The sequence below is a fragment of the Gossypium hirsutum genome, chromosome A08 (assembly GCF_007990345.1).
Source record: "Gossypium hirsutum isolate 1008001.06 chromosome A08, Gossypium_hirsutum_v2.1, whole genome shotgun sequence".
Lineage (NCBI taxonomy): Eukaryota > Viridiplantae > Streptophyta > Magnoliopsida > Malvales > Malvaceae > Gossypium > Gossypium hirsutum.
Genome location: NC_053431.1, coordinates 115,088,714 through 115,102,783, shown reverse-complemented (window position 1 = coordinate 115,102,783; position 14,070 = coordinate 115,088,714). Strand labels below are relative to the sequence as shown.

At 34.2% G+C, this 14,070-nt stretch overlaps 2 protein-coding genes across 3 annotated transcripts; both read right to left on the bottom strand.

The window, feature by feature from the left end:
• Positions 1-4,980: 4,980 nt before the first annotated feature.
• On the bottom strand, positions 4,981-6,978 carry LOC107934096 (probable aspartyl protease At4g16563). Its single transcript, XM_016866446.2, has one exon. It carries the CDS (start codon positions 6,629-6,631, stop codon positions 5,195-5,197), a length of 1,437 nt encoding a protein of 478 aa, XP_016721935.1. The 5' UTR covers positions 6,632-6,978; the 3' UTR covers positions 4,981-5,194.
• Positions 6,979-9,753: 2,775 nt separating this feature from the next.
• Positions 9,754-12,256, bottom strand: LOC107934067 (bifunctional adenosine 5'-phosphosulfate phosphorylase/adenylylsulfatase HINT4). Of its 2 annotated transcripts, none has more exons than XM_016866414.2 (6): positions 11,560-12,256; positions 11,400-11,446; positions 11,235-11,311; positions 11,040-11,106; positions 10,331-10,399; positions 9,754-10,198 (listed from the first exon to the last, which is right to left on the bottom strand). In XM_016866414.2, the coding sequence occupies exons 1-6, from the start codon at positions 11,644-11,646 to the stop codon at positions 10,096-10,098; spliced, it is 450 nt and encodes a 149-aa protein (XP_016721903.1). In that variant the 5' UTR covers positions 11,647-12,256; the 3' UTR covers positions 9,754-10,095. The 2 variants fall into 2 exon arrangements, with proteins under 2 accessions (XP_016721903.1, XP_016721904.1); XM_016866415.2 differs by having other exon boundaries at positions 11,572-12,089.
• Positions 12,257-14,070: the final 1,814 nt, after the last annotated feature.

Genomic DNA, 14,070 nt, shown 5'->3' with positions numbered 1-14,070 from the left:
TAATTTGCAAAATTGTTAAAGGATCAGGGTTTTTCAATGAAAATGTTTGCATGATTCTTGAAATTAAATGAAATATTATGAGTCATTGTGAAATAAACAAGTTTTGTAAAGTGATTTTTGATGAAATTATCATTTAGGGATTTATTTGTAAAAGTAGTAAAATATCATGATAAATTTGTGCAATGTTGAATTGTATGAGGTATTATAAGTCCCTAGGTAATTCGACTAGCATGAAATGTGGATGAATTTGAATAAATGTCAATTTACGAGCTTAAGGACTAAATTGTAAAGAAGTTAAAACATTAGAGGTAAAAGTGTAATTTTACAAAAATATGAATTTTGGACTGAATTGAATAGTATGAATATTAAATGGATTGAATTTGCTTATTTAGATCAAGATAAACCTCGAACGAATCTAGATCGAGGAAAAGCTAAAGACTCATATTAGTGATCTTATTTCAACATCCTTAAAATCAAAGTAAGTTTGTATGTTTACATGACACTTTAATGTTATTTGATATATGCATGCTATTGTGTTATTTATCATGTCATGAAACGATAGAGATCCAACGAAGTACGACAATTATTGAGCCCCGTTTGAACCTTAGGAATATATAGGATACAAATGACATGTCATTAGGGTTACCATGTTTTGGGTGCTGGTTCTGAATGTCCTACTGATGGCTGAATTTCGGCATTTTTTGCGGATACTCGTCAGCTTGTGTGAGCGGCGTCATGTAGCTACATTCCGACTGTCAGTTTGTGCGAGCAGACCCATTTATAGCTCGAGTGAGTAATGATGTAAAGGAAATGAAAAAGGAATGGTTTGGACCATATGTTTAGCACACTTTGTGTGAGCTTCCCTCGTATCTGATATTATTCTAAATGGTTGAACTGGCATGAAAAGGGAAGGAACAATAAGTGTTCCTATGACTATGTTATGAACTTATGGAAAGGTATGAATTTATAATGATCAAAGTATGTATATAATTATACTTATAGAAAGTATGAATTCAATTGTACAATGTTCATGAAATCTGTATTACTATGTGATGATTTTGTTAAGTTATGTATTAAAGCACTAACTTGTGTTGTTGATGATGCTTAGACTTGTGCCAAGCTCATGTTGGATTGATTCATGTTTAATTTATAAGGTTTTGCATTGAAATGGTAAGCTATGTTCATGATTTACGAACTTACTAAGAATTATATGCTTACGTAGTTTTCTTTCTTATGTTTTATAGATTATCGGAAGCTCAATTAGTTTGAAAGCTTGTTGGAGATCTATCACACTATCCGACGATTATATCGATAGATTTTGATATTTTGGTCAAGGTTATAATGGCATGTATAGGTGGACTTGTGTTTAATAATCTAGTTCTTTTTTTTTTTTGCATGTATAAGTGTTATTATAGTTGATGTACTTATGGTATTTTGGTGCCTTGATGGTTGGTGTTATTATGTCCAAGATGATACATGTTTTGAATGACCAATTTGGTATGTGATGGTGTATTTTCAATGTGGTTAATTAAGGTATGTTTTGAGTTGAAATAAGTTAAATGTGTAAGGTTGATGAATAGCCAAGTAAGCATATGTTCAGATAGGTTTGATGGATTGTATTTGAGGTGCCTTATTGGCATATTGGTTGTATGGAATATTGGTATAGGGATTTGGTCATTTTATGTATATTTGGACATGTTTTAAGGTTTTGGTTATATATCCAAATGGTTTGTAGGTACATGTTTGAATGGGTGAAAGAAATGACTTGATTTTGGCCAATTACTTGTCCACACGGCCTAAGACACGGCATGTGTCTCAGCCGTGTGTGACACACGGTCATGTGACACGGCCATGTGTCCCCTGTAGGCTTTAAAGGTTGTAAATCAGGCAGTTACATGACCTAGCACACAAGTGTGTGAGGCCATTTCGAGTGTTACATGACTTGACACACAAGCGTATGGCTTGGCCGTGTGACTCAAGTAAGAGAGTTACATGAGCTGAGACACGACCGTGTGTCCCTATTTTGAATGTTACACGACCTGAGACACGGGCATATGTCTTAGCCGTGTGACCCCCACAGTTTGAATTTTTCTAACTTTTTTCTCAATGTTTCAAATGTTCCCGATTTAGTCCCGAATCATTTCTAAAGTGATTCTAAGACCTCAAGGGCTCGAATAAGGGACGATATGCATGTATATTAATGGATTATGTTATGTTTATTGAAATGTTTAACAATGAATAATTTTAGGTTACTTTTATTCGATAATGTTCCGTAATCCTATTTCAGCGACAGAAATTGGCTGGGGGTGTTACAAGACTTTTCACCAAACAGGTAAACTTACTTTGACCCAGACTTGTACAACACACATATGTGGTATGAAGGAACACACTAGAAGATGAAGTAAAGACTAAACAGCAGGTGACTTACCTTTGTCTAGAGAGCTTTTGGGAGTTTCTTGAGCTATAACATAAATAGTTAACTTATCAAATCATGTTTTTTAGAAGAACTAAACAAGCTTTCAAGAACACTTAATCAAGAAACCCAGAATTTGGAAGTTTCTTCCTTTAATCTTTAATCTGTCCCTAAAGCATGAAGCCCAGGGCCCTATAAATAATCACGAAAACAGTTAGGGTTTAATCATTTTTACCAGGTCTCACAAAGGTGAAGTTAGCTGATTACAATGAACTTTAATCTTTCAAACAGGCCTTGGCTCTAACGTTTTCCTAGAAAATGCAGAGAGAATTGTTGAAAAGAAGTATGAAGTGCCAAAGAAAGTATAGAATTTGTTTAGGAAGCTAAGGTTGGCTTTATATAAGTGCACATGAATAGGAAACTTAGTGGGCAAGCTTATTTCCTTCCACTAACTTTCCTTCGTTACCCGTAACTAATAGTTTTCTCTTTTATCTTAAATGCATGTCCTTTCATTTTCAAAAACTTTGTTCAATCCTGACTAGTCCTCATTAGGTCAACTAAATTCTTTAATCAGAGAATAAGATAACAATATATTTATCGTTCCTATCAAACTAGGGGTTTAACAATACGACTCACTATTTTCATCTATTTTTGGGGCGGCGTATACTCTATCGAAGAGTCTATTAAACCTCCGATCTTGCCTTAATCAGGGTTTCGCCAAAGGGCGTATTCGCAGACCTTAAGTACTTAATAAATTTCTAACCCTTTCTTTAGCCTTAGTTCAATTAATACTACATTTATAATGGAAACAATACATTTGAGATTTATGATAAAGAATTTAAATGAAATAGTGAGATGATCACAAAGTGATGCTAAGGTGAAATTATAGCAAATAATGAATCTTCATGATGTTAAGGATTAAATTGTAAATTTTGTGAAATTTATAATTGAAATAAGAGAGGTAATATGCATGAAAATTTGTTATATGAAATAAGATATTATAATGAATTATTTGATTAAAGTGATTATATGGTGAAAAGTAATTACATGGCAATAAAGACTAAATTGAAAAATGTACAAAAGTTTAAGTGTGAAACAATTTAATATGTGAATCAGGAAATTATGATAAAAGTTTGATGAATGTGTTATGAGATGATAAAATATGCATAAAGTATTGTGAAAGTGAAATTGTAGAAAAATATGAAATTTTTACGATGATAAAGGCTAAATTGTTAAACTTGAGAAAATATGTGGATAAAATAATAGAAGTGAAATACATAGAAATTTGATATGTGAAATAAGATATTGAGATAAATTATGTGATTAAAGTGTAACAAAAAAGAAAAATAATTTAATATGATTAATTTGTGAATATTAAACTTTTATGACAAAAATGGACTAAATTGATAAGTTATGAAAATTTATAAAAAATATTTGATAAGTGAAGATTGTAGTAGAGAATGTAACACCCTAGTGCTTTGACCCGATGTTTGGGTCGAGTATGGAAGTATTATAGTAAACAGAGCCTTACCAATTTGTAAAATATTTTCAAAAAAAATTGATAAGATATTTTACGAGTATAAGAGGATAATTTTATGTTAGACTGAAATTTTTTTTAAGTTGACTATCTTATCTTATATGAAATAAATATAGGAAAGAGCTGCAAATAATTTTTTAAAAAACTTTTACGTATATTTCAACGGAACTTAAAAAACTTTTACGTATATTTCAACGGAACTTAATTTAAAACTAAAAGAAATATATCGTTGTCCTCTAACTTTCATACGTCCAAAACATGGAGAATCATGTAGCAAGAAGGACCAAGTCCAAGCATATGCATGCATTGCGTTGATGGGACAGGGTACGTCGGATAAAATCAGCGCCAATAGAAAATCACATTATGGGGTGGGGGGGGGGAATTGTCAGAGAAAGACTGATATCGACTCCTGCCAAAACCCACTTTATTCATTTCGTGGCTGAAGGGTTACGCCATGCTGAGCTTGGCAGATACTTTGTGGTACCCTTCCTTCTTTTGCCGCCTTAAATTCGGGTCAAAAAGATTCAAGTCCAAGGCTGGAACCACTCCCACAAAATACAGACGAAGTGGGAATTAGGGAAAGTAATTGGTGCCTTTTACACCAACTCCATTCCAAGTATCAATTTATAAAGAGCAAAAAAAAGAGTTATAAAATGTAAATAAAATTACAAGACAACAATTTGTATACATTTTGTTCAAAGAATAGGAGAATCACAAACTTTTTACAATCACTGTAGCAGCAACACAAGCTAAATCAAAATGTGAAGATTTTTTGTATGTAGAACCCCCGGCCTTGGTTATCTCTCAGCAGTGCAAACATATCCCGAGTTAGATATTTGCTACGAAGCTGCAGTGTAGATAAGGATCAATCTCTGGTCCACATCCCTAGCCCCCCAATCTAACCATCAAAACTCTGCTGACTGGTAAAACTATTTCCTACATCTTTATTCAAGTTTTTATGGCGTCCCCCAAAGTGGGGGTTTTTGGGTTATAACATATTTGCAGCAATCTCAACCAACCAAAACACTTAGTAAAATGGGATGTATTATTATTTTATTTTCAGTCTCCGATATGCACAAACATTTACATTTTATTTTCCTTGCACTTCAATATTTGCTTCATCAATATTTAAATATACAGGATGGTAGTAGAGTTTATAAAGCAAAAATTGAAGTGCATATAATAATATAAACCACAGGGAAAAAAACGAAAAACAATTCACTGATTTTTACCCAAAAGTAAACTTAATTTTTCAAGCTATCCCACAAAGAAGAACACTTTCTCCTTGCAAATCCAATCTTCCTTTTCTCCAAATCATAAACCACTTCGAATCCTTGCTGCTGATAATTCCCTAGAGTGGCCCCTGGTCCACCACTCAACTCCGCTTCATCACCACCGTTCATCAACATCAAACACCCCACGTTCCTCTTCTTCCCAATCCCATCACCACCGTCTAAAAACTCATAAAAGTAATTCCTCCTAGGCAACACCACACGGGATCCATTCCCCACGAAATGCAATCTAATTACAGGCACTTTGGCTACCTTGTCATTGTAATAACACGGACCTAGCCCCGTTGTTTCTTCTACCGCACTCGCCCGCTCGTTAAATCGTCCGACTCGGTGATCAAACTCATTCACCACTGAGTCATATAAATTCGACGGTAACATCGTGAACGTTGTCCCTGAATCCACCACCACCCCTCCGCTTCCTCTCCTATCAACCTTCTTCAAATTCTCCGGCGCCGGAATATTCCTCTTCCCGACAGAGATTCCCTCCAACCCAACAGAATAAAAATAAGGATGTTTAGGATTGTGAAGCATGTCGGTGTAGACAAACTCAACAATCTCATTACCAAACTGCTTTTCTTTTTCCTCGTTCCGACCAAGAATCAGTGGACTTGGTCTCCTAACTTTGTCAGAATCGAACGAATGAGAAACTAGACAGTAGGAGAATCTGTTGCCAAGTTGAGGAGACACGGAGGAAAGCTGAGCCGGCAAAGAGAGCCGGCCGAAACCGAAGCCGGCGACACCAACCGGTTCAGCCAAGGTGGTGTGGGCGCAACCAAAAGTAAAGTTTTGAACAGAGAGAGAGTTTGGGAGAGTTAAAGAGTCTTTATAGAGACGGGCGGTTAAGCTGCCGTCACCGTAGGCATAGTAGAAAGGAGGGCAAGGGAAGGAGTTGCAGTCGGAGGTTTCGATGGCGTCGAGGGGACAACGTGCCATGGCGCAAAGGTCAGAGGAAGGGAGGGAAGAGTGAGCAGCTGAGCAGGCGGAGGATTTGCATGGGACAGCAGTGGCTGAGGCGGAAAGGTTAAGTGGAGGAGAGAGTGGTGGTGCTTTTGATTCGCAGAGGATGCATTCAAATGGAGAACAAGGAAGCCAAACAACGTCGCTGCCTGTGTCAAGGTAAAGGGAAATAGGCGGGGAAGGAGGGGAGCCGAGAGTGAAGGAAAGAGTATAGTCGCTACCAGAGGAAAGAGGAAGTGGAACTTGCTTATGGCGGTGGCGGAATCGGGCGGCGGAGCGAGCAGAGGTGGTTTTGAGGAGGTGGTGTGGGGTGGTGAAATGGGTTTTGGAGAATGCATGAGTTAAAGGAAGAAGTAGCGCTTCTGACATTGAAACCGTAAGCCAGCATGTGGAAAAGAGAAACAAGTATAGCAGACAAACACAAGTTGCCATGGCTTGAGTTCAGAATTGTAAAACAACAGAGCAAAAACAGAGTCTTGTTGCTTTGCTTATAGCTGGATCATGTAAGAAACAGAGGAGGGAAAGTTAGAGAGAGAAAGAGAGATGATTTGAATTTTGGGACAAGTGAAAGAAAGGTGATGTTTATAAAGGGTGGGGTGGTAAGAGGGGGGGGGGGAAGGTTCTGGTTTGTTGGCGGGTGACAATTCTTAACGTTTTTTTGCAGCTCATAAAACAGGGGATTTCATTTTTAATGGAAATGGCTTCTTGTTAAAATGTAATAACTTTATTCATATTAGTTCAAATCATTTCGCCGTAAATTATATTCAACTATTGCATGTGTTTGAGACTTTGAACAAGGACAAAAGTTTAAACCTATTTCTAAATTAACACTTATTACTTCTCAAGATGATGCAATTCGCGGCCTTTGGAAATGATTCCCAAGAAATCAATGAGGTCTGAATTATAAAAAAATCAATTAATTAAGAAATTGCATGAAATACAAAGGTTTTGAGTTCCCACCAATCTCTTCAATTGTCTCATAATTATGGAGAGTAGGGACTGCATTTTTGTCAATTCAAGAATGAAAAATAATTGAAATTTGTTAGCAAAATAAAGTAATAACCCAAGTCCAAAGTGAGAGTCGTAATTTATAATGTAAAATATTGAATATGTTAAAAGTTTAAAGATAATTTAATCAATATCTTTGAATGTTAAAGTTTTAATAACCACTCTGTTTTACTGCATGGGCTGACTAGCAATTACTTGAGGCAGCCTTGGTTAGTATTACAGCAATAAACCTGAATAACTTGGGAAGAAGCAGCAAAACATTGATAAAAGTGTTCCAAATGCAGCAAATAATCAAATTACCCAATGCAAGTAAGAAAAACAAACTACTTTATGAGTCTTCTTTTATCAGTTTCTTTATAGATATTGCCAGCACTGCTATTTACTTGTTATCTGCTAAAAGTCATTATATGAATTTTCATTTTCATTTCTCATATTCAGTACTTAAATTACAAACCTTATCCAATAGTTTATGAAATAATAATGTTGGGAAGAAAGTTTGTGTTTTTTCATCTGAAAAATCTGATGGTATTTGGGATGTTACATGATTGTAGCAATCAAAGGACCTACATACATAGGACACTAATAACTTGATTAATGGTCTAGGAAACAAATGGAAGGATATCTGTTGTGATGACTTATGGTATTGAAAGAAAACAAAGTAATCCATTAATGCGACAAGAGAAAAGAGGGAAATCTCGTGAGTGCCCTTAGCTAAGCATTAGGCTCTGAAGTTTGGGAGTTGGGCGCTATCTTTTGTCCTTTTACCCTATCAAGGGCAAAACATGGATGGTGCATGTATCTTCCACTACCATACACCTAAATCTCTCACCTTTGTATCTCCCAGCAAGTAACTTCTAAAAAAAAGGCGAGAAAAAAAAGAAAAGAGAAAGAGAATATTTAAAGAGGGCTTGGGTGTTTAAAGCAAGAACGATTGAGCTTGATAGAGAAGAAGATAATAACATAAATCATTTTTCTAAATGACAAATTAAGAAAAAAGATTAAGCAAAGCATCATCCTCTGTATGGAATGAAATATAGACTCTAGAAAAAACACATACACTATTGTATTCTTTTAGAGGCAGACATGGGATTTCTTATTAGTTTATTTTTGGTACAGTTTCAGGCTTACAGCAAAAGGAACCAGAGTTCAGTTAGATTCATCTGCACAACTAAAATGAAATCTTTCAAAACAGCACAAGCATACACCCAAATCCTTTGCTTTGCAAGTTGTTGGTGCCTTCCTCAATCCTCAAACTCCATAAGAAACTATAAACAATGGGAGTTGTGTGAAAATTGTGTTGGGTTCGTTCCATTCATCGAACTGGGTTTACTTCCTCACTTGAATTTGTTTCCTTGAATGTTAAAAAATAGGCTACTTTTGCAATCATTTCATCAACCAGGTCAGTAGGATTCCAGCATATGGTAAACACAGTATTAAGCCATGACATAGAGCACTTTAAAGGCTCTGCAAGCTGTCTTCAATCTTGTTACACAAGATGCCTGTGAGTAGATCGTATTTTGTTTGATCTCAAGGTTCAAAAAAGTGGTTTTCATAGACAGAAAGAAATGATGAGAGTTAAGTCACATTAATCACATTAAAACTCTGACTTCCCTATTGTAGCATCCTCAGATAAGCCTCCAAAGTTATTAATGTTTAAGAAGAACACAACTTACTTCATGCACAGGACGCAACCAGTAATGCAATTTATCTACCATATGAATAAAGGAAGGTGTTGATCATGAACTAATAATATCTAACAAAGATCATCATCCCCAGACCCAAAAATAGAACCCGAATTAGACTTTTATTAGAAATTTAAGCAACTGTCAAACCCGTTGTTGAGGGCCTTACAAATAAATTCAAACCAAACAGAACTGCATATGATGGATAAATTCTTCTTAAATGATTCAGTCACTAAGTAACATGCATTTCACTGGCCTACCATATATTCATACTAATATTTGTTATGCTTCTCCTTGAATTCTTGTAAAGAAATAACTAAAAACAATTAAGCATTTCATAAAAGAACTAAAGTAACTCTTTGAAGTATTTCCTGATTGTGGAGCTGAAGTAAAACCTACAATACTAACAAGGATAATAATAGAGATTAAGTTGAAACTTATGAACAACAATTCTTTACAAATAGTGTGTTAGTATAGCAAGATGAAATAACCATGTCATACAAATTGCACAATGGATGCCAAATCTATCAAGAGCAGTAACTTTTGGTAATCACCAAAAGAAAAAAGTTACCTTCTTTAACAGTTACCACCATTTATCATATGGGTTGCAGTACTAACCATTAAAACTTCTATATATATATATATATATTTTTTTTTGCTTCACAAAACTTCTATAGTTATTACATATATGACCAATGCTTAAAAATGTAAAAATGATTAACAGGGGATCAGTTCATCTTCCCCAGTATCAAAACTCTACTTTTGCTCCTGTAAGTTTTTTAGAAGCTGACAAGAGTCAATTTAGCCATAAATTTAGCATTTCGTGTACAGACAAATTTATCATTAGTCTAAAACAATGTGACCTGAAACAAAATTATGAATATGGGAATTGATTATGCTACAAGAATCTCAAGCATCATAAATTGCAGATTCATAAGACACTTGTACATCTGGAATACACAATTGACATTGAAAAATCTGTGGACATTTTGAATATGATCCTGTGAAGAAGTTTATGTCTGCTTATTAAGAACAATGACCCTTCTCTAGTATAACAACAAATATTCATAGAGCTTATGAAGAATAAGTTTTTAATGGCATTCTCTATCTTGAACAAATAATGATGACTTCTCAAGGAACTTCACATATATAAAAAAAACCTAGAGTTCAATATGGGAGAGAAATCCAACTGTGATTCCATTGCACCTATGGAGGGATTGGTGACAAAGGTTTTATCTTCTCCAACAACTTCTCAGCCTCAATAAACCCACCAAGTGGTCCCAAAGACATATATTTTAATTGTTTCCATCTGTCATATATTTTAAGAATTAGAATGAGCACTTAAAGCCTTTGTAACTTATTTGGGAAATTTCAGCATAAAATAAAAATATAATTTAATAAAAAAGAAAGAAGATTAAACTACTAACTCCCAAACACCTACCTAGGTATGAAGGGAAGAGCGAAACAATGGAGGTGGAGATGGTTAAATGGAGGCTGATGAAAACCAAATCTGCCAAAACCCATAGGATCAAGAGGATCAGAAGATAAACCTTCTTTGAGTTAACACATTCAGAGACAAAGAAATGTTTTATTTTTTCCCAAATAAAACATGAATTGAGGTAACTTATGAGGCCAGGACATGCTTCGTTCAAGAATTATTAAACATTAGGTAAATAATACTACTGTATTTCCATTCAATGTTTTATTTATGATTTACAAGCAGATTTGAAATTGAAGTGGGAGCATTATCCATCATGGATTTTAAATAGATTTGGATGAGCAACGTAAGGCTAACATTCTTGATACTCTTCCCCGTCATTCTCCTCACAAAGGGCAACATCTGCTCCTTTGCCACCGAGCTCATGCAATAAAACATAACTAAAAAATATACTACCTTTCTCCAACAAGAATGAGATTGCAAAAGTTATCAAGCATTTACATGACTTTGAAGGGGAAACTGAATTCCGAGTTTTAATGCAGAGAGTAAGAAAACCATTACAGTAACATTGCAATGCAGTTATAAACAGAACATGGCAGTCAAGTCAGGAAATGAAAACTCATAAGCAATATTCAACATTGATCAATTCCATAAGCTAGTACATCACAGGAGATTCATATAGCAAACTTATTTGCATTATAAGAAGCAATACCTGTATTGATTTGACTGAGGTGCATCTCGGCGTAACAGCGTTTCCCCCACATTTATCATATGACTTACTAAAGAATAATAACATAATGAAAAAAAATAAACTTAGCTAAGGAAAATAAAATAAAATGAAAGGAGAAAAGGGTAAATAAAAAAAAAGTAAAAAAAAAAAGGGAACTTTACCCAAAGGGAACTTTACCCAAAGTGTAATCCTCATTTCTTCTTTGAAGATCATTGACTGTCGGAATGTGCTCCACAGGGACTACCAAGTAATGCCTATAAAGTTAAAATCAGTAATTTCAGGGTTAAAATTACACAATTTTCATGGAACAAAGCATTCTACATTTCAATCAGTTGATGAAACCTGAAGGCTGAAGGGTTGATATCTTTAAATGCAACGACCTTATCATCCTGAAAAGAGTGGAACAGATTTAATTAGAAGGTAAAGTTTCAAGTTGAAAAGAAGGCGAAAGTGGAATTAAAATGATAGCCAAAAGGATTATTATATAAAGAGAAAAAATAACCAAGGAACGAACAGAATGAAGGAGGGGCGTGGAGTTGGAACTTCCAGCAATTTGACAGAAGATGCATGGTGAGATCGCTCTCGCCATTTTATCCCCAAATCGAGACCACTTCTAAATCCCTAAATTTTCCACCTTTAGTTTATCTATACTAAAATAATCTATGAAATGAAGGATTAATCTATGTTATTATTTAAACCCAGGTAGAGTTGGTGTAAATAGTAAATTAAAACACTAATTCCATTGGGAAATTACTATTCTTATATATTTAAAGTAAATTATATTCTTACAATAATCCTTTTGTATTGTTAATCTATATTATTGTTATATCACCACCCAAGCTACACACCTAGCACTTCTAGAAAGTTTATCTTTAATTGTCCAACCTCCGACTTTTACCCTCCATCCCTCGAGTTATCTTTAATTGTCCAACCTCCCGCATTAGCTATTTGCTGCGAAGCTACTTATTGATAAAAGAAATATCCTCCATTCATCTAGCCATCTGCTCATTGTGGCTTGTGGCTTGGTCACTCATTTTTATGTAAACACTCCAAATGTAAATACTCTTTCCAGTGACTACTAGGACCTATAAGTGTAACAAACTTGTATTGGCTAAAGCAATAATAGAATGGATCTCATCGTGTACGTCCTTCACATAATCTATGATGACAACCTCCTTTATAACGACTTGGCTCGTCATACTAACAGACAAGAGGACATCTCTTATAAATACCCTCCTAAACAAAGAGAAATGGATCCTTCTCCCTGAGCATTTACTTTTTACAACCAAGCTTCCTAAGTCCTCATAGCCTTTTCCCCATCTTCTCGTCTTTCTCTAGCTTTTCGCTTGTTAAGGTGAACCGATCTCTTTTGGACCACCACAATCTCATCCTGTCTTCCTTGTTGTACATTGTATCAACAACTGCGCTAACTCGACTCGGTTGAGGAAATTATTAATTTGTTATTACATATTTGAAATAATTTTCCTTCTTATAATGATACTTTTGTATTTTTAGATTTTAAATGAAAATCATTAAAAATTTACAAACAATGATATTTGAACCCATACTACCAACGTGCATAAAACCTCAACTCTATTAGCATAATTAATGCTTTATTTTGTTTTTTTATATACATTTTAATAGTATTGCACAATTTTTTACCCATAAATATTGCATATAATCAATTTTTTGTACACTTTAATAGTATTAAAAAGAACTAGTAGGTTTGTTATAAGTTTAGATTGACTGTTGAATGTCGTGTTCAGTTACAGGATTGATCAGTCAACGAAAAAAAATAAAAAGAGAGATTTGCACATAGTCCTTTGTTAACGCAGTTCGAAAATAATCCTACTTTGTAGAGCTTCGTTCAGTGAATGATTCTTATTCAATAATTTTTCGGATCACCTATTGGTTCAAGCCCAATCTACCATTACACAAAGAAGTAATTGGAGCTCCACCACCGATCCCAATTGTTACAAACCACTCACCCAAAAACCTTACTTACATCAAATATAAACTATCTAATAAAAGCCTAACACAAGAGTGCAAAAATACCAAATAGAAAATTAATAAATAACCAGTCAAAAGCACTCTAAAAGGCACCTTCAAATATGCGGCATAATAACCTATTTATAGGCTTCACAGGCAACAAGGATAAGCTCAAATAAATCGAGATTAACTTGACTTTTTGTAAGTGACATCTAGTGAAAAATATTTATTAACGAAGTCCTAAGTTAAATAGAATAAATCTCCTTAAAAATAGCCATTAAACATGTCATTGAGATTGAGAAAAAACTCTTACCATAATTCAAGTCAAACTTAAACTCTTCGTAAATACAACTACTTTAATTTCAGCTTTGAATATTGAAATCAGAACGTCCAAGAAGCCTATTTGCTTATTAAAACAACATCCAAAAAGGTCTAGATCAAAAAGGCCAACATATAAATATGCTTAGGCTGTCTTGTGTCTTGACTAACCAAGTCTTTTAACTAATCAGGTAACTGAACAATTACAAGTCAATCAGACACCAGTTGGGTTGGGAAAATTACTAAACTATTCTTACTATTTGAAATAAGTTATATTCTTACTAGGGTACTTTTTTTTTTTTACATTTTAAATGAAACCAATAAAAAATGTAAATAATGAGATTTAAACTAATGCTATTAGCATGTATAAAACCTCAACTTTACTACTATAACCAATGATTCATTTTAAATTTTTGGTGCATTTTAATAGTATTACAAAAAGGTTTTCACCCATCCATATTGCATATCTCATTTAACACATATTGCATTTGTATTGTTATTAGTTTCAAACCATATATCTTTTATTTATAGTATATGATTTTTATACATATATATGTGTTCTTGGTTTTCACATGCACATATGTATGATAGAATTTCTAGTTTTATTTATTTAAATATAAAATGTACATCTATTAAATTCAGGCATCTCCAAACTATGACTCTCATCATAATTTGGTCCCTAAGTTTCAAATGTTCTAAATATATC